Source organism: Corvus brachyrhynchos, unplaced genomic scaffold (assembly GCF_000691975.1).
Source record: "Corvus brachyrhynchos isolate BGI_N302 unplaced genomic scaffold, ASM69197v1 scaffold306, whole genome shotgun sequence".
NCBI classification, from domain to species: domain Eukaryota; kingdom Metazoa; phylum Chordata; class Aves; order Passeriformes; family Corvidae; genus Corvus; species Corvus brachyrhynchos.
Window position 1 is genome coordinate 106,917 of NW_008238646.1, and position 17,373 is coordinate 124,289.

A 17,373-nucleotide genomic window follows, 5' to 3' on the forward strand; every position below is an offset into this window, starting at 1 on the left:
GAACAAAAACGTTTGTCGTCAGTGTCATGTTGTTTAGGTTAGCACAACTTGCTGATTCTATACTATGAACCATTTTATCTTCACATGCTTATTTTGGGAACAAATCTGTCACGTGTTTTTATCTGTGTATTGTTGATACACAATAGACATAGTAAAGAAACTTTATCGAAGTAACGTGTCCACTAGGCCATTCAAGAATGCGTCTTTGATTAACTTACAGCTATCAGAGTTGAGGTAGTGTTTTGTAAAGGTTACATTATTATAATTTCTCTTCGTGTAGTTTCTGCTAGTGGGAAATTTTTGGAAAATACGTATCTTTTTAAATATTTTTCCTTAAACTGATAAACGAGAAATGTCTTCAGACTTTCATTCCCTTACGGTTGTGTCTCAATGAAGTTTAAGAAAACTAAAGTTAACACTGAAAATTGGAAGTTGCATGCTTTGTTGGGTTAACATTTAAGTCAGTGAACAGTACTAGTACTGTGATTCTCTTCTGCTACACTTAAAAATAAAAATTCAAGACCGGTGGTCATGTTGGTCTTGATCTAAGTTTGAGCTGATGGCTGAATGCAAACCTGAAGGGAACAGCCTTCTGCGTATTTTTTTATTACAGTGCTTCATTCGGATTTGGAAATCTGGATGAAAGTTCCCTGGTCCAAAAAAGTGGTAGCGACCTTAGTGCAGAGGACAGAGAGCTACTGACAGCTTATCATCACAGCTTTGAGGATGAAAAAGTGGATCTGGATCTGACCATGCACTTACTCCACAGCATCTGTCGTAGCTGTGATGCGGGTAGGTAAATACCCACACTCCCAGTGAATTGTTGTGGATTCAGCTTCTGATGAATCCTGCTCGCTCTTTGGAAATCCCCAAAAGTTAAAACCTTCCGAGTGCTGGTCTACGTGGCGCTGACATATGTTTGAATCTTCTGTTTAACTCTGCAAACGCACTTCCTTCTTTAGGAGCCATTTTAATATTTCTTCCTGGATATGATGAGATAGTGAGCCTGAGGGACCGCATTCTTTTTGATGACAAGAGATTTGCTGATAATGCTCCCAGGTAAAACCTTTAGTTTCTGTGGCTTTCCATTGCTTCTTTAAAGGATCCTTAAAACGTGCTTTTTGTCTTGCATTAGATACCAAGTTTTCATGCTTCATTCGAGTGTGCAGACTTTGGATCAGAAAAAAGTGCTTGAAACTCCACCTTCTGGCGTCCGCAAAATTGCAAGTATCAGAGGACTTGGTCAGATGCGACAGTGATCTGTTTTGCCTTTGCTTTCACAGTTACTACAGTTTTGGTTCTTTGGTTGTTTTTTTCATTGCAGATTCTTTCTACTAATATTGCAGAAACCAGCGTAACAGTCAGTGATGTTGTATTTGTCATTGACTCAGGCAAGGTGAAAGAGGTACGGCTGCCTTAAATTGTCTTTGGGAAGTGAACTTGCTAGTGCCATTCTAAAACACACGGTGCATAAATTTTGGAGAGCTTTTTTCTTTAACTTATCAGTAGGCTGAGAGCTAGTGCCTGTCAGGCAACAGACCTCACTGAGACCTCACTCATCCATTTGTTTTATGACAAACACTGTAAATAGCTAGCTGTCTAAAAGCCCTGTAAAAACTAACGTAGGTTGAGGTGTTGATGGATCTTTTTTTTTTTTTTGTAGTTTAGTATTTCGGTTTGATTTTTAAAACAAGTCCTCCGTTTAGACCACCACCTTCCTGAGACTTGGAGGACACTGGGAGTTCCTTTTGTCCTACTATTGTGTCAAGTCCAAAAAGAACCCATTAAGCTTTTAAGCACTTTTTTGGGTGTGTTGCATGCCTATTCCTAAGTTACTTGTTCAAGAAAAGTGAGGTAACATAACGAGGCAATTTAAGACCTAGTGTATGGCTTTGAAAATGGAGTTGGATTTCGTAGGAGATCCACACACCAAATTTCTGAAGTTCTTATAATACAATTTCTTTTGGTAATTTTACATCAAATCTAGGAAAATAAGGAGGTAATTTCCAAGTGAGATAAAGAGGAAAACTTTATTTGGTATAATAATGTATTTTTGCTTGCTTTGTGATATCTCAGAACGCAGACCTGACGTATCTTTTACTGACTTGCAATTACCTGTTGACTAGAAAAAGTTTAATTTCGAAAACTGTGTAGCACAAAGATACTGCAAAGTAGGTACCATCATAAATTCACGTGAAACCGAGAAGATATCTTTGTGCCAGAAGCTGCTGTATATATTACTATGTCATACTTTTTAGAGAACTTCTGTTGGTAATCTAAATAACTAGTAACTTTTATTTCATGTGCCCTATTCAGTCTTGGGCTTATGTTCCTTTCTTTGTTTTTATAGAAGTCTTTTGATGCACTGAGCTGTGTTACAGTGCTAAGAATGGGGTGGATTTCAAAAGCCAGTGCTATCCAGAGAAAAGGCAGGTAATAAATGCCTCATAATGGTTCTTATTTCGCAGATCTCCACCGTCCTGTGTGTTAAGAATAAAGCACACAGCATAATAACTGTTTCTAGCCTAGTCCAGTGTCGTGTTGGGCAATGGCCAGCACTCATTCTCTGCAGATGAGTAGGGGTCAGCATGTATTTCCTTGGAATCATTTCCCGAGTTGTAGAAAAGTGATGCTCAGGCATTTCCCAGAGGTCTAGGTTGTTTTCCACCCCATTAATTTTTAACGGGGGGGAGGTCCCGGGTGCAGGAGAGCCAGCCTGAGACACGACAGGAACACCGATACAGTTTGAGCATTGTGCTCCCGTTTCATTGTTTACCTTCACCAAGTTAGACTTTTTCAAAGTTCACGCCCCTTTCCCATGAGAAAGCCTCGAAGCAGCGGGGGAGCTGACCAGTGTGTGCCTTTTCCCAAGGCTGTTCAAGGCTGCCGGCTAGCAGGTGCCTTGGCAACCTGGTCTTAGCCTGAGGGCCCCCCCGGGGTACTTGTGCAACAGCCCTGGGATGCCCAAGCTCTCCTGGGGTATCTCATGCCCCTGTTCCACAAGGAATTCCTCTACATTAATTTGTTCTCCTTCCTCTTTCTCCCACGTAGCACCAGCAGTCACAGTGTCCACCTGTTTTCACACCTTGTCTTTGGGCAGAGGACTGCCGATTTCACTTTCTCCAAACTATCCATGACTTAACAGGCCATGATCATATTCTTCCCAACACTGTGGGTGAGGGCTTGGAAGTTTTGTAGCAACAAATGCCTGTTTCATCAATTCTGTTGGCATTAAGCGTCAAGTATTTGTGTGTGAATGTGAGAATTTGCTGTCTCTGTCCCTTCAGTCACAAGTTATTTAATCTTTATTCTACCTTTTACTCCAAGAGTAACTTCTGTTTGGGGGATGCACAGGGAAGAAACGAAGTTTGCAGCTTAGAGTCCTTACAGCAAAGGATGATTGAGATTTGGACTGGTCTTAGGTTAGCAAAAAACCCACGGCCTTTACTTAGATAAGCCTTGTTTTTGTTTCTCCAGATTTCTCAGTGTTGGGTTAAAATTACAATAAAAAATTTCCATGCCATCCAAAATAATCCACGCTTGCAAAACTCAAACTCTGTGTGTGACTTACCCTTAGCAACACCTTCTTCACAGAACTGCTTCTGCTTTTCCGTTCTAAGTTTCTGTGTCTGTTTGTTGGCTTTTGGTTGGTTGGTTTTGTTTTTAGAAAAAAATCCTAATTTTCACAACTTCCCATACTTTATTTTCAAGGGCTGGGCGCTGTCAGCCTGGAGTCTGTTTTCGTCTCTTCAGCAGGCTCCGATTTCAGAATATGTTGGAATTTCAGTCTCCAGAACTTCTAAGAATGCCACTTCAGGTGCATGTTCAGTTTGAAATTGTAACTTTAAAAAATTTAATGTCATCAAACCATACTATTAATTGCAAAAAATCGTGTGTTGGGTTTGTTTCCAAGTCTTAGTAACCTTTTTTCTTCTGCCTTTGAACTTGCAGGAGATTTGTTTATACACAAAGCTTCTGGCTCCAATTAATTGTCCAGTTGTGGACTTTCTTATGAAAGCTCCTGATCCTCCGCCTGCTGTAACTGTCAGAAATGCTGTGCACATGCTTAAGGTCAGGAAAGGTAGGTGGGAATTTCGTTTGATTCCATATTTGTGGTGTAGCAGCCTATCTTACTGACTTCTGTTTGTACTGAAGCTGTTTTTAATTACTTCAGGATGTTTTGAGTTCTTGTTTATTGTCTGTTTTCATTTTGTGTGTGGGGATGTGTTTTTCCATGTCGGGGAAGAGAGTGATTCAAAGTCGTCTCTGTTAATAGTTGGACTTGCTGTTTTAGTGTTTGGGAACAAGTCTCGTTAATGTCCAGTATTCACATCCTTTCTGCTTTTACTGTAAACTGATTTTGTCCACTGTCCCTGTCCCCCTCTCCTTTGTTTGTTTGTTTATAAACAGACCATAGATGCCATGGACCCTTGGGAAGATCTCACTGAGCTTGGTTACCACCTCACTGAATTACCTGTAGAGCCACACCTGGGTAAAATGGTGTTGTATGCTGTTGTGCTGAAGTGCCTGGATCCTGTTCTGACCATTGCCTGTGCTCTTGCCGGCCAAGACCCTTTTGTGCTGCCCACGCTGGCCTCCCAAAAGCGTGCAGCCATGCTGTGCAGGAAGCGTTTTGCTGCAGGGACGTTCAGTGACCACATGGCCCTGCTCAGGGCTTTCCAGGTAGGATTTCATTTCAGAGAGTACTCATCACAGGAGATCGCCCATCAAGGCAAATAATGTACCAGTCAACTTGGATGTAGAGTGCTGGACTGTGAGTAAGGCCTTGGAGAAGACGTTATTTTTGCCTAGTGGCTTTCCTGTGTGTTGGACTCATCAATGTGTGAGGGAACACTTTCTGTGGTATGTTTTGTTGATGTTTCCAAACCTTATAAGATTGTGAGCGTTCCAGCCATGTGCCAACAGTGTGGCTCTTTACATCCTGCTACACTGGTAACTTCAAATCATGATCTTAACGTAATGATCTTTATTGAATCAATCATTTTAACTTGACGTAATGATCACTGGAGTGAATAGGTAAAGAGAATCTAATTCTTGAACAGAAAAAAAATCTAGTTTGATGCATTTACTTCCAGAGTGGGTTTTGCCTTCATTTTATTGACATAAATGTAATTTTTTTAAAATGCATTTTTTAGTTTTAGCTAGTCAAACTGATAGGCAAATGTAAAAAACGTTTTCAGGCGTGGCAGAAGGCGCGCGCTGATGGCTGGGAGAGAGCCTTCTGTGAAAAGAACTTCCTATCCCAAGCCACGATGGAAATCATCGTAGGAATGAGAACACAGCTGCTCGGCCAGCTTAGAGCCTCGGGTAAACAGCTTGGAAGAAATTTTAACCTCGTTTTAAAGTCCAGCCTGTAGAAATTGTAACAGAAATAATGTTCACTGGTGTCATTTTTCTTACTTAATTTGAATCAGACCTTCACGTACACGTTGATGCGGGGTGTGGTGTAGATGAGGCAGTGCGGCTGATCTAACCGGAGGCATCCTCATCTCCACATGGCACTGCATTTCAGTGTCGAGATGAATTTCTTTGGGTCATTATGTTTTAGTAAATTATTCCCATAGGAAATGTCTTTGTACTGTAGAAAGTAATTGTATTCTGTGTTAGTCTACAACCCCTTATCGGGAGGGATTTCAGTGTAATGGTTTCTTCTTGATGCTGTTAAGGTTGGCAGCGGTGAAAGATGCAACAAATTGGTAGTTTATCTCACCTTTGTTTTCAAATTCCTTTTGGGAACCAAACACAAGCTAACATGGCACCGTTTTGTCCTGTTCTTCTGACAGGTTTTCAATCTTGTGCACGTAGACAGGGAAAGCCTGGTTTTGACTGAACCAAAGGAGAAGAAAGTGCGATTTCATCCTACCTCTGTTCTTGGTCAATCTCAGTATGACAAGGTAAAATCACTTTGAATTTCTAGTTCACAAAATAGAGCACTAGAATCTATCAGATGTTTTAGAGACGTCTTTTCCTAGTTGTCAGTACTTTAAAAGCAGCAAGGGCATTAAACACTGCAGCTTTAGAAAATACTTTTCCTACCAGTTGGTAGAATTGGAGTTGGTTCATTTTTCCATTGTTTCAATTAGTCCTTTCTCTAGATGGAACAAGGCAAAATGACAAAAAAACACCCCTAGCTGTAAAATTGTTGTAAAGATATAATGATCCCTGCTCTTAAAAGCAAGAAGTTCTGCTCTGAAACTTTTCTTCTTTAACATCTCTTTTGAAAGCAAAGTATTTTGTTTCATGGTGGTAGGATAATTTGTGCATCTGGTTGAATTCTCTCGTGCTTTTTTATTTGCGTGTATATTTTTACTTATTTTTATTTTTATATACGTATGTGTTATATACGTATATAATGATATACGTATTTCTTCCTAAAGATACAGAATCACAGAACGGTTTGGGTTGGAAGGGACCTTAAAGCTTATCTCGTTCCAACCCCCTGCCATGGGCAGGGACACCTTCCACTAGTCCAGGTTGCTCAGAGCCCCACGCAGCCTGGCCTTGAACACTGCCAGGCTGAGGCATCCACAGTGTCTCTGGATAAAATAAGAAAGATATTGAAATGTATGTTAACTACAGGTAGAGGGTATAATAGCCCAGTCTTATCTGCTCTTGCACAGGTTCCCCCAGCAGATGGACAAGCTGCAGCCATCCAGGCCCTCCCTACAGACTGGCTTATCTATGACAAAATGACGAGAGCTCGCAAGACAGCAAACATCAGGTGCTGCTCTGTTGTGACACCTGTCACCGTGTCCCTCTTCTGTGGACCAGCCAGACTGCCAAGTAACGCCTTGCAGGCATCTTCAGCCTTCCGAGGTACACTGGAGTGTGGATTTGGAATGTTTCTATTGGCATACACCAGTGTGTGGTGTGCAAAGCTTCTTTTTCAATCATTTTTAAAGCATATATTGGCGACTTCTGAAATAACAGTGTAATGATTCCTGTAGCTATTCAGGAATAGTTTGTAGGTTCTGTAACAAATGTCTCAGTTTTGGGATTCCTTACAGATTCATATGCATAATTGACACAGTTCTGGGGTCTCAGAAACTACAGTGCAGTTTGTAAGGAGAGAATGCAGCCACAGTGTCTAATGATAATACTAGTACTGAGAAGCATAGCATGTGTGTTCTTTTTCTCCAGACTGCTTTATTTGATACTTCAGACCAGATTATTCAAACTGAATAATTTAGAAACAATCAGTATGGCAAACAAGACCTACTGCTTCTAGCCGACACATGCATTTTCAAGATATTTTCCACTGATAATTTCTAATGTCAATTAGCTGTGCTGTTAACTAGAAGTAATGGAGAATATATAGAAATTTCCTTTTTTTTCTTATTTAAATGGAGTGCTGTAGGAATGGAAGCAAAAATAACTGCTGCTATTTCTCATAGGTTGAATCAAACTAAAAGTCCAACTTATTTGTGAAGCTTTTCTGTCTTGCTTTTAAACTGTTGACCTTAGAATAGTGTTCATGCTGATTGAATTGCACTCTAGGAAATAAGGATTCCTAATTAATAGCCATACGTATCTATAATTTTTTTTTTTCTTACTAGGTCTTTATCTAGTAATCTAGTAAAAAAATTCTGCTCTTTTACTAGGAAATAGAGCCACGTGTGGTTTTACAAACAGCTTCAGGCAACAGCTGGATAGTGGCTTGTGAATACTGGTGAAGGCACATGAGTTGAGTCAGACCACATCAGTACAGGTTTTTACACAGTAGGATCTTCAGCAGGTCTGGCTACTTGATTGCTCCTATCTGGAGCAAAGACTCTGCAGTGTATTTGCAGAAAAGAAGAAGTAGTTTTACAACAGTTTACATTGTAAAGTCAATTTTAGAAGGAAAAATATTTATTGCTGGTAATACAGTAGTGTTCAGGTTTTTGTATATAAGTAGAAATAATACAGAAATGCTAATGCACCTTTTGTCTTTAATTCAGGGGGAGGGGTATCTAATGATAGCAGTGACAGTGAGATGGAGGACAAAACAACTGCTGATCTGGCACTACTGAAGCTGGATGAATGGCTTCATCTCAGACTGGACCCTGAAGTACGTAAGAAATCACTCCTGTGTTTGCTTCATGTAGAAGGATTATAAGAAGATGTAAAAAGGTTTTTGTAACGTTTGAGTAGCCAGGAATTTTCTCTAAGAATGTCATGGTCCGTTGGGGTCTGTCAAACTAAGTACTCTGTGATTTAACCCGTATTTCGTGAGCTCATCAAGAGTTAAAGGGCTTCAATCCCCTTTGGCCCAGAGCTGTCACATGAATTCACGTATTCAACGTGCAAGTCGCAAGGTTTTGTAACCTACCACCCATACCTTTCAAACCTTGTACCTATGAGCAAAAAGACAAAAAATAATTGGTCACCTAATCCAACAGTGAGAGTGCTCTTCCGTCTTCCTCCATCATGGGGTGTGGGTGTCCTGTCTCTCACATGAGGGAGCAGGAAAGCCTCAGCAGTCCAGATGCTGTTGGATCTGCTTCAGAAACTTTCTGGGCAATATGATGTTTTATGTGTCTGAGCTTGGCAGTTTTGTCTGTTTCCACAAGTGAGCACATTCTGAAGAGACTGCCAGACAAAAGATAAGGGCTGCAGGGGACAGCAGGCTGCAGGGGACAGTGGCTGCATAATGGCCCTTTTGCTCCTTCTGGCCTCCTGTCCTGCCTGTGTGGTGCTCCATCAGGCCACAGCATGAGCTGGGATAGCCAAAATCTGAACAGGAGCTGAGAGAACAGTCACATTGGCATATTGTGTTTTTCTTTCTCTGAGAGCATAACCACAATCGGATCGAAAAAGGAGCACTTGAAGCTGGAGCTGCTGAAAGAAAGTTGCTATCAGATTTCAGAAGGAGAAATAAAAACCTCTTTGAAACAGAAGGCTTTAGGTCATTGAAGAGCTGTGGCTGTGGTAGGAGGTAGTTTATGGATCGTGAAACCCTGGAACTCACCAGCTCTAATAATAATGCTGTCTGTCCTAGACATGTCCAGAAGAGTGATTTTTAAAATTTTTTTTTTCAATGGAAGCATTTCTGATAACATGGGAATTAGACTCTAGTCTTCTGAATTTAGTCATTGCATTTGAGCAGAAGTCTGTGTAAGAAAAATGTCACTTAGAGCTCTTTTCCCTCAGGTATGACTCAAGAGTGCGTGAGTACAGATTGATTTGATAGGAAGGGCATAAAGCATGAAAAAAGTGGGTTTTCTAGAAAGATAAAAAGGAAAAAAAATCTGTGGATTTGCAATACAGTGTAAAGTTTAGTACAGAGCTAAAGGAAATGTTCCAAAAATTACCTTGCGTCCAAGGAAAAGAAAATAAATTAACATCTTATTTTAAGTAAGAGTTATTCCCCCTCCCCAAGACCTTGGTCTTGCCTTTCAGTTTGGACCTTGTTCTCCCTGGAATGCGAGGTGCTGCCTGATAGGAAAGAGTAGGGTACTCTCACCTGCCTGATGTAATTTTCATCAGTCTGTAACAGAATTGGAATTCATTACAGGCTGCTGGGATGCTGTTGCAACTCAGGCAGAAGTGGCACAGTTTGTTCCTGCGTCGTATGCGAGCTCCTTCTAAACCGTGGTCTCAAGCTGATGAAACAACTGTAAGAGCCATTACAGCTGTTCTGAGTGCTGAAGAACAGTCTGCAGGTCTGCAGCAGCCTTCAGGAATTGGCCAGAGACCAAGACCTGTGACTTGTGAAGAGCTTCCTTTGGCATCTACATGGAAGTCAACCAACAGTAGAAAAAGCTCAACAGAAACTGAATTCTCCGACTCCTCTAGTGCTGAAAAGTAAGATGTTGAGGTCTTCTAGACACTGTAGGTTGCAATTTATGTATGCAAGCATCACTTAAATTTCTGCTAGTAATAAGGAGGTGGAAATAGTGGCAGTACAGTTGAAAGGTGTGATACTGTCCTATGCTGCATTGTAGTTTCACTGAGAAGTATTTCATACATGGGCCTGCTGTTTGAGAGAGCAGTCAGGAATATTGTCCATGAATTGTGATCTTTGAGAAGTAGCAGACGAGGTTTAGCAGTAGCATTAAAAAACAATGCATGACCGGTATGGGTTTTTAGTTAGTGTTTAGTATATGTTGTAGTTGCTGTAATACATGTGGCCATGCAGTAGGCTGACAGGTATGTATGTAAATTGTTCAGTGAGTGCTCGTGAAACTGAAGGCATGTCCTTTTTAGAGTTTCAGTGAAATCTACATCTCCTGCACTCCACCAGCCAAAGAAGTACAAAGAAAAAGACATTTTGCTCTCCAAACGATCCTCAGATGACAGATCAGCTCAGTCCTCAGTGAAGCCTGCAGACAGCGGTAGCTGTCCCAGCCCCTGTGCTAGTCCTTCTTCTCCAGTATCTGCAAAGGTAGAGTTCTCCAAAGTACCACCCTGCCCTTCGAAAGTAAAGGGATGTCTTGCTGATACCATTCTGCAACAATTAGGTATTTTACGGCTAAATTAGGAACCTGACTTAACTTTTCGTTTATAACAGCTGCATAATACTTCCTTCTGGAACTTAAAATCTAGACTAAATATCCTTGTTACGCTAGTTTAATACAGCAAAGATAGTATTTGTGGACTGCTGAGGTAAAGCTATCCAAAGTAAAAAAATGAGATTTTTTTTTTTTTAAAAAAGGGTGAGGGTGTATTAATTTTTTTCAACTAAATTAGTACATTGTACACACACTTCTGAAGTTTTTGGATTCTGCCTTTCTGTTTCTGTAACAGCATCCATTGATACAGATTCTCTTTAAATATTGTGTTATCTGTGTTACCTGCCTTCTTATGACTGCTTGGGGTTTTTTGTGAGGGTTATTTTAACAAAGCACACATTTAACGAGCTTGTTGTCATAATTGCCCCCATATACTTGAATGGTAAACTGCAGTGATACTAAACAGATCACTGAAACGAAACCTCACGGACTCACTGGAGGATTTAGTAATTCCTCTTGAGTTTTTCAGCTTTTAGGTTGAGCCAGTGTAAAAGGAAGAAAACATGTTTCCTGAAGGTACAAATGGGAGTGGTGTGCTGTAGGCTGCAGTCTAGGATGATTAATTTTGGTGCCATCTCAAGGCGTGTCAGACTTAAACAAATGGTAATTAATCACTAGACTTTTTACTCCTCTTCTGCTCTACTTGTTTTCGGCTCCTCACGGAGGAATTGTTGAGAAGTGCTTTCAAAATGTAAAATAGACGTCGGATACATTTTACAGCCATTTCAGACAGGACCAGCTGATTTTACGTTTCTTCCAGAAGCTGGAGGAGGAAGGGAGGAGCACAGTCAAGGATTTCTATGTTCGTGTGTGTAACGCTTCAGAAATAAAGCCTGGTTTATTTTGTTGTATTTATTAATTTAATTTATTTTTTCCAGGGTTGCAGATCTCCTTCACCAAGACAAAATAGGCCAGTTCGGTACTTTATAATGAAAAGCAGCAACTTGCAAAACATTGATATTTCTCAACAGAAGGGAATATGGTCCACTACGCCAAGTAATGAAGGGAAACTGAATGGAGCCTTTTGGGAGAGCAGCCTGGTTTACTTAATATTTTCTGTTCAAGGGTCTGGATGCTTTCAGGTGAGTCCTAATCTAAAACTAAGTATTAGCAGTGGTTGGTGGTTTAGGAGGCTGCAGCAGATGACTGTGTGTAGTGTGGACAGCTTTGCTTATGACTCCCGGCCTTCTGAGAAGCAGAGCAGTGTGCAAATGTCTGTGCTTGCTGAAGAAAGAGCATTTAATTCTTCTCTGAAACATGCTCTTCTAGTTAGCTCAGTTTGTCCCTCGAAGGCGGAGACAGAATTGCCTCCAAACATCATGAGTCAGAATAATGTTTATACCCTACATTAATCCTCTAAAACAACAAAAAGCGCCCCAAAAATCCTGACAAAGTCAGGGATTGCTACTCTTTGCATGCCAAAGTGTGTATTGTAAGTGAGCAAGGAGTTACAGGCAAGTCATAGCTTTCTAAAGCCAGGAAACTCATACATTTCTTTATTAAAATCTTAATAAAAACTGGTTTTATTCACTTCCAGTTAGGAAGCTGGCCATGATTCTTCCAGAGCTGTGTCTTGACTTCATGTTCAGTGAGATACATGTCAACAGTTTGTTGGTCAAATCTGTGGTCAGTTTGAAGTTAAAAACTTGACCTGGTAGTGCAAAGTTGCACGTTAGCTTTGAACCAGCTAAATTCAGTTGTTCCAGCTAAAGAAAGGCCCGCTTACTTCTTCATATATAAGCTATTTGTAAAAATGAGCTGAACTTAAAATCTAAGGAACCAACCGAAACACAGCTGTCTTGGCAATACCACTGAAGGACTGCAGTGACATACGGTGTACGATGATTTGGCAAACGCAGGTGTAATACTGGCAAGTAATTTTCAGCAAGCCAGTTGATACCGAAAATGGGCGGTTGCATTGGTGCTCTCAGACAGGGAAGCGGGGAAGGGAAGACACGCCGATGTCAGGAGTGCAGGTGGTTGACCTTTCCCTGCCCTTCCAGTTGTGACGGGGCACTGCACCCTCATGGGAATGTGGGATTAACTTCCCTATTAATCTTCTGTTGTCCCAACTGTCTCTTTCTAGTCCACATTTATTTTTTTTCCACTGTTCCTTTCATTAATTCTCATTTAAGTCTGCCTTGAGCTATCTAGGACTGCATGTCTTACAACAGCAGTGAGTGCTGGTAATTTACACAGTGAACTGCATCTTTTGGACTGCTACATCCTAACTGGCATAAATTCACCTGAATAGTAGATCCATTGTCTGTGGGGTTGGGTTCACTTCTGGTTGGTTTGGTGTGTGGGCAAATCAGGGTGTCCTGAAGTAAGTTAAATGCTATCTTGGGTTTGGGGTTCCTTTCATTTTCTTTCTGAATACTTGTCATGGTGGAATTTTGTCCAGCTTCACTAAAGAGGGAAATAAAAGCAGCTTTGACTTCTTTCTTGGAAGAACAGCTACACTGTCCCGGTTCTATGTGAAAGTTAACGTAGAGGGAACATGAGAAGGAACAAAGGGATTTCTGCAAAAATAACCTACAACTGACAAGGAATGTGAATATCTAACGGACTATTCTGTACTAGAATATTCATCTTGATTTCCTTCTGCTTCAGGTGGTTTTGCAACAGCTTTTTAATCTGTTACGAAGCTCAAAAAACCTTCAGTGATAATTTTGTCATTGAGGGACATTCCTTACGGTCAAACCCTACAAGGCATATTTGAAGTGGAAAAAGAAGTGCTACTTCTAACTTTCTAGGTGTAAAACATTTTGGAAGCTCCAGCTTCATGGTGGAGAGTGTGTTAATCACTTTGAAACTATTTTGAAAGTTTCACAGGAAGTTCAGTTATTTATCTCGTTCTGCCGCAGACAGATGTGGTCCCATTATGTCTGTTCTTTCCATTTTTGTCCCAGGGGTTTGCTAGAATGGGTTCAGCAATTGGGCGTGAGAAAAGTCAAGACTGGGGATCTGCTGGTTTCGGAGGTGTGTTTAAGGTGGACTGGATCCGAAAAGAAAGCATTCCTTTTCAGTTTGCACACCATTTGCTCAACCCGTGGAACGACAGTAAGAAAGTACAGATAGGTAGAGATGGCCAGGTAATGTTACTCTCTCCTAAAGTTTTCTTCACTTGGTAGAAGAACTGTGTATTTTTTATTGGCTTGTTCAGTTTATCGCCACTTGTTCATGTGTCTGCTAATCTGAATCCCAGTTCATTGGTGCATTGTACCTTCAGCGAATGCAGAATTACCGCTGAAGTAATGGGGACATTTTGATAAAATCAAAACAGTTTCTTGCTTATGTGTTTAAAAAATGATTTAAAGGCGGATGCTTCCAAAAAGAAGTAGTTGGGGTTTTTTTGTAATTTAGTTCTGGAGGTTTGTGCCATGTTTGGTTGAGATGTATTCTCTTAGACAGTCTGTTACACCCAAATAACTGTTCATAATTAAAAGCTTTTTTCTGTAAAGCCTGAAGAGAATCCCGAGTTTTGAGGTAGAGTAAAGCTTAGGACCATTCTCAAATCTGTTAAAGCTCTAACTGCAACTACAAAAAGCCAGAGAATTGGCACAGAATTTCTCTGTGGCAGTTTCTGCCCTCTCTCCGTCCCCTCCCAAAACATCTTGATGACTCAAGAGCTAAAGTTTTTGTTTCACCTTCTCTTCTCCGAAACTCTCTCCAGTTGTAAGAAACTGGAGGAAAGAAGTACAAGGAAAGAACAGCCACTGTATTTCCTGTGACCTCTCTTTCCACATTCTCCACCACACTTGATGGAATTCAACTTAAAAGATGTGGAAAATAATGATCTTGAGTTAGTAAGTGAGTGACCTGTGGGAGGTACGAAGTATCTGGTGCGTCTGTTCTTGTGTATGGAGGCAGTGTGTTCACTGGAATTATCTTTGTGAGAACTGACATCTCACTGGGAATGGAAACACCCCAAACACCCTCTAGGCCAGGGTGGCTTATGAAAGTTTTTATCTCCTGCTGAGCCCTAGTAAGAAAACCTTGCTCTGCTGGGAGTTCTAATGTTTGTCCCAATAGCAAAAGGGATGATGAGCTCTTGTAGAAAGTTTGAAAGCAATCACCGGCAACCTCACCTAATTCAGTAATAAATCGTTTCTGTATGCTCAATAGTAGCAGTGCAGATAACTTCCCGGATTTCCTGATCCTTTCTAGGAGCTGGAACCACAAGTTGGAGAGCAGTTGCTGCAGCTTTGGGACCGTATTCCTTTGGCAGGAAAAAGCCTGACTGAGCGTGCCAAGTAGTATGGCAGAGGTAGTTACTCCTGCGTTGCTTCCTGGTTTTGTGGTAGAGGAAAAGCTGTCCACATACAGTGTATCATCACTGTACAGTCTTTGTAGCTTGTGGAAGGAGAGGTACACTTGGTACTAAATATTCTGTTCATTTTGTTTTTTTCCCAGCTGAGCCTGGTTTTTGGCTGAGTTGGTTTTTTTACAGTAGTGTGCAGCTGATACTTAAAAATACAGTTAAGTTCAAAACAAAGTTTGAAACAATGGACCCCTTGTAAGTTGTCTGTGGGTTTAAAATAGCATAGCAGACAGTTCAGATACGCAGTCTGCAGTTAAAGCTTTCTCAGCCCAGTACAAGGTGTGAGAATGTGAATGTTAATTAATCGGTCTTGCAGTTCAGTTAAAAAAATAATAACTCCAAATATGTTGAAAGGCTCTGTAAGTGTTGGTTGAACTTCTGCATCCACAGTGCAAGAGAGAAGAATGTAGTCATACAAACACCTAAGCAGCTGGAGATGTGAATTTTTAATTTATTTAAATGTAATTATTTTAAATTAAATTATTTTATTTATTAATTATTTAATTGTTATTGGATTTGATTATTTTAATTAAATTTCATTTAAATAAAGAAGAAGGAGCATGAGACTTTTGAGATTGGGTGCGTCCGCTGATGTTTTGATTATTTTTCACCTTTAAGATGGGACTCGCCCCTTGACAAGCTGAAACAGTCTTTCAGAGGCCCGCGGCCAAGTGGCACTTCAATAGTTCCCTAATTTAGGCACTGGTAGAAGAGTTGTATTTCTTTAAAAGAATATAAAAAATAATTACCAGTACAATTTCCTTGATCATTTAACATAAGTCTTCATGCTTTCTTTCAAGTTGTTTCTTTTTCTTCCATACCACTACTGACTTGGTTTATTTGGCTTTTTCTTAGTCCTTAACATACTGTACTGTAAGGCTGGTATAAATTCACTGTGATCACTGTCAGCACTGTTTGTGGCCATTCTTTGGCTAAACCAAAACTTTTTTCTGCTGCTGAGCATCTACCTATTTTCTCATGTCTGTTCAGGATATTACCCTGTGCATCCATTTTGCCTTCTGTGTAGCGAGCTCCATACATGAACCATCAGTTTTACCTTTGCCAGGACTGACTGGGTGCATGTAAGGCTGTACTGCCTAATACATTGTGTCTCAAGACAGTGCATGAGGCTCTTGCTGCCTTTTACAGTACTTCCAGGCCTGTGCCCACGCAGGAATGTGGGGCAGTAGTGCCTTGTACAGATCTACAGGGCCCTGTGCACTCCAGGGACGGAGCTGGCCCAGAGAGGGAGCACAGGTGGGGTGTAATGTTTGGTTAACCAGCCCAGGTAGGACTTCTGCAGCTTGATGATAAAAAGGACAGTCCAGCCGTGGAATTTGCATTCCACAAGGCCACTGGCCAGTCTAGAACACTTGAGTGGAGAAGAGATTGTACCCTGCTTGCCTGCCTGACAGAGACATGGTCGTGGTAAGTCTTTGTATGCCCAGATGTTAGATCTAGCCCCAGTCATGGTGAATTACGTGATATTATTATTATTACCCAAGTAACTGTACTACTGATCTGTATTTTCTCGTGCACTGTATTTAGAGGTGGACCGTTTATCCCTTAAGCTGTTGGTCTGGTGTCTGTAACCGTCTGCCTTTAGCAGGGCTGCCTAAAGCCCTTACGCTCCAGTAGCAGAAGTGGGCTGCCACTTTCTGTGATGATACCAACAGCATCATCAGCCTGCAGAAGAACTCCAGCACTGCAGCATAGTTTTTAGAGACACCCCACCTGCCTGATCGTGACTGAGTGTGATCATCATACCTGCAGTGAAAACTAAAGCAGGAAGAAGGGCAAGGACCTGAATCTATCTGAAAAGTAATAGGGCAGCAACAGCCAGCAATTCAACACAATCCTTGCATTGGTGATGACAAATGGGAGAAATGGCCTGTGACCATCCCCTCAGCAACAGTAAAAATCCCAGATTGGAGGTTGTTCTGTGTTAAAGAGTAAATTAAGTTCTTGCAAGCTAGACCATTGTCCATAACTAGAGTGTGGAGGAAGGGAACTGTTGGGGTCCCTCCCCGGATAGTCAAGAGTTTTGCCAAGTTTGTTCATACATGAACAAAACTTGGCTGAGAAGTGCTGGTTCAGGACAACTCCAGTCATGTTCCTCAAGGTACCAGCTTTGCCAATGTCTCATGGGAAAATGCTGAGCTGTGCTGCCTCCTCAGGAACATATTCCTGCAAACAGGTAAAGGTGGCAAGCTGTTTAGCCATAGACTTTGTTGTTGTTGTTAAATACTGTGTAGCGTGAAATCGCTAATCTGTCGCAACTATTTGCTTCAGTATTTGCTTTCTTGCATTTTCTTTTTCCCACTATTGAACTGGTGTAATTTCTGCTCCGTCATCACAACATCTACAAAGACATGGTGGGCTTAATTGTAGTGAGGGATTTTTTGAAGCTTCCATTTTAAATGCTTGGCACTGGCTGTTGTAGAAATGAAATCACAGCTCCTACCTGGCAGGCCCACCACAGGCTTGTGGTTGGATTAGTCCATAGTTATTCCCAGGCACTTTGTCTTTAGAGCG

At 41.1% G+C, this 17,373-nt stretch overlaps 1 protein-coding gene across 1 annotated transcript in view; it reads left to right on the forward strand.

The window, feature by feature from the left end:
• The window catches only part of LOC103617944 (probable ATP-dependent RNA helicase YTHDC2), a 29,169-nt gene extending 13,423 nt beyond the window's left edge, over positions 1-15,746 (forward strand). The window contains 17 exon segments of the mRNA XM_008636289.2: positions 614-792; positions 963-1,059; positions 1,136-1,223; positions 1,325-1,405; positions 2,351-2,433; positions 3,712-3,817; positions 3,952-4,071; positions 4,411-4,683; positions 5,202-5,357; positions 5,769-5,915; positions 6,642-6,837; positions 7,962-8,071; positions 9,518-9,807; positions 10,210-10,387; positions 11,393-11,596; positions 13,427-13,609; positions 14,685-15,746. Of these exon segments, the coding sequence (XP_008634511.1) occupies positions 614-792; positions 963-1,059; positions 1,136-1,223; positions 1,325-1,405; positions 2,351-2,433; positions 3,712-3,817; positions 3,952-4,071; positions 4,411-4,683; positions 5,202-5,357; positions 5,769-5,915; positions 6,642-6,837; positions 7,962-8,071; positions 9,518-9,807; positions 10,210-10,387; positions 11,393-11,596; positions 13,427-13,609; positions 14,685-14,774 (2,581 nt within the window). The 3' untranslated portion in view covers positions 14,775-15,746.
• Positions 15,747-17,373: the final 1,627 nt, after the last annotated feature.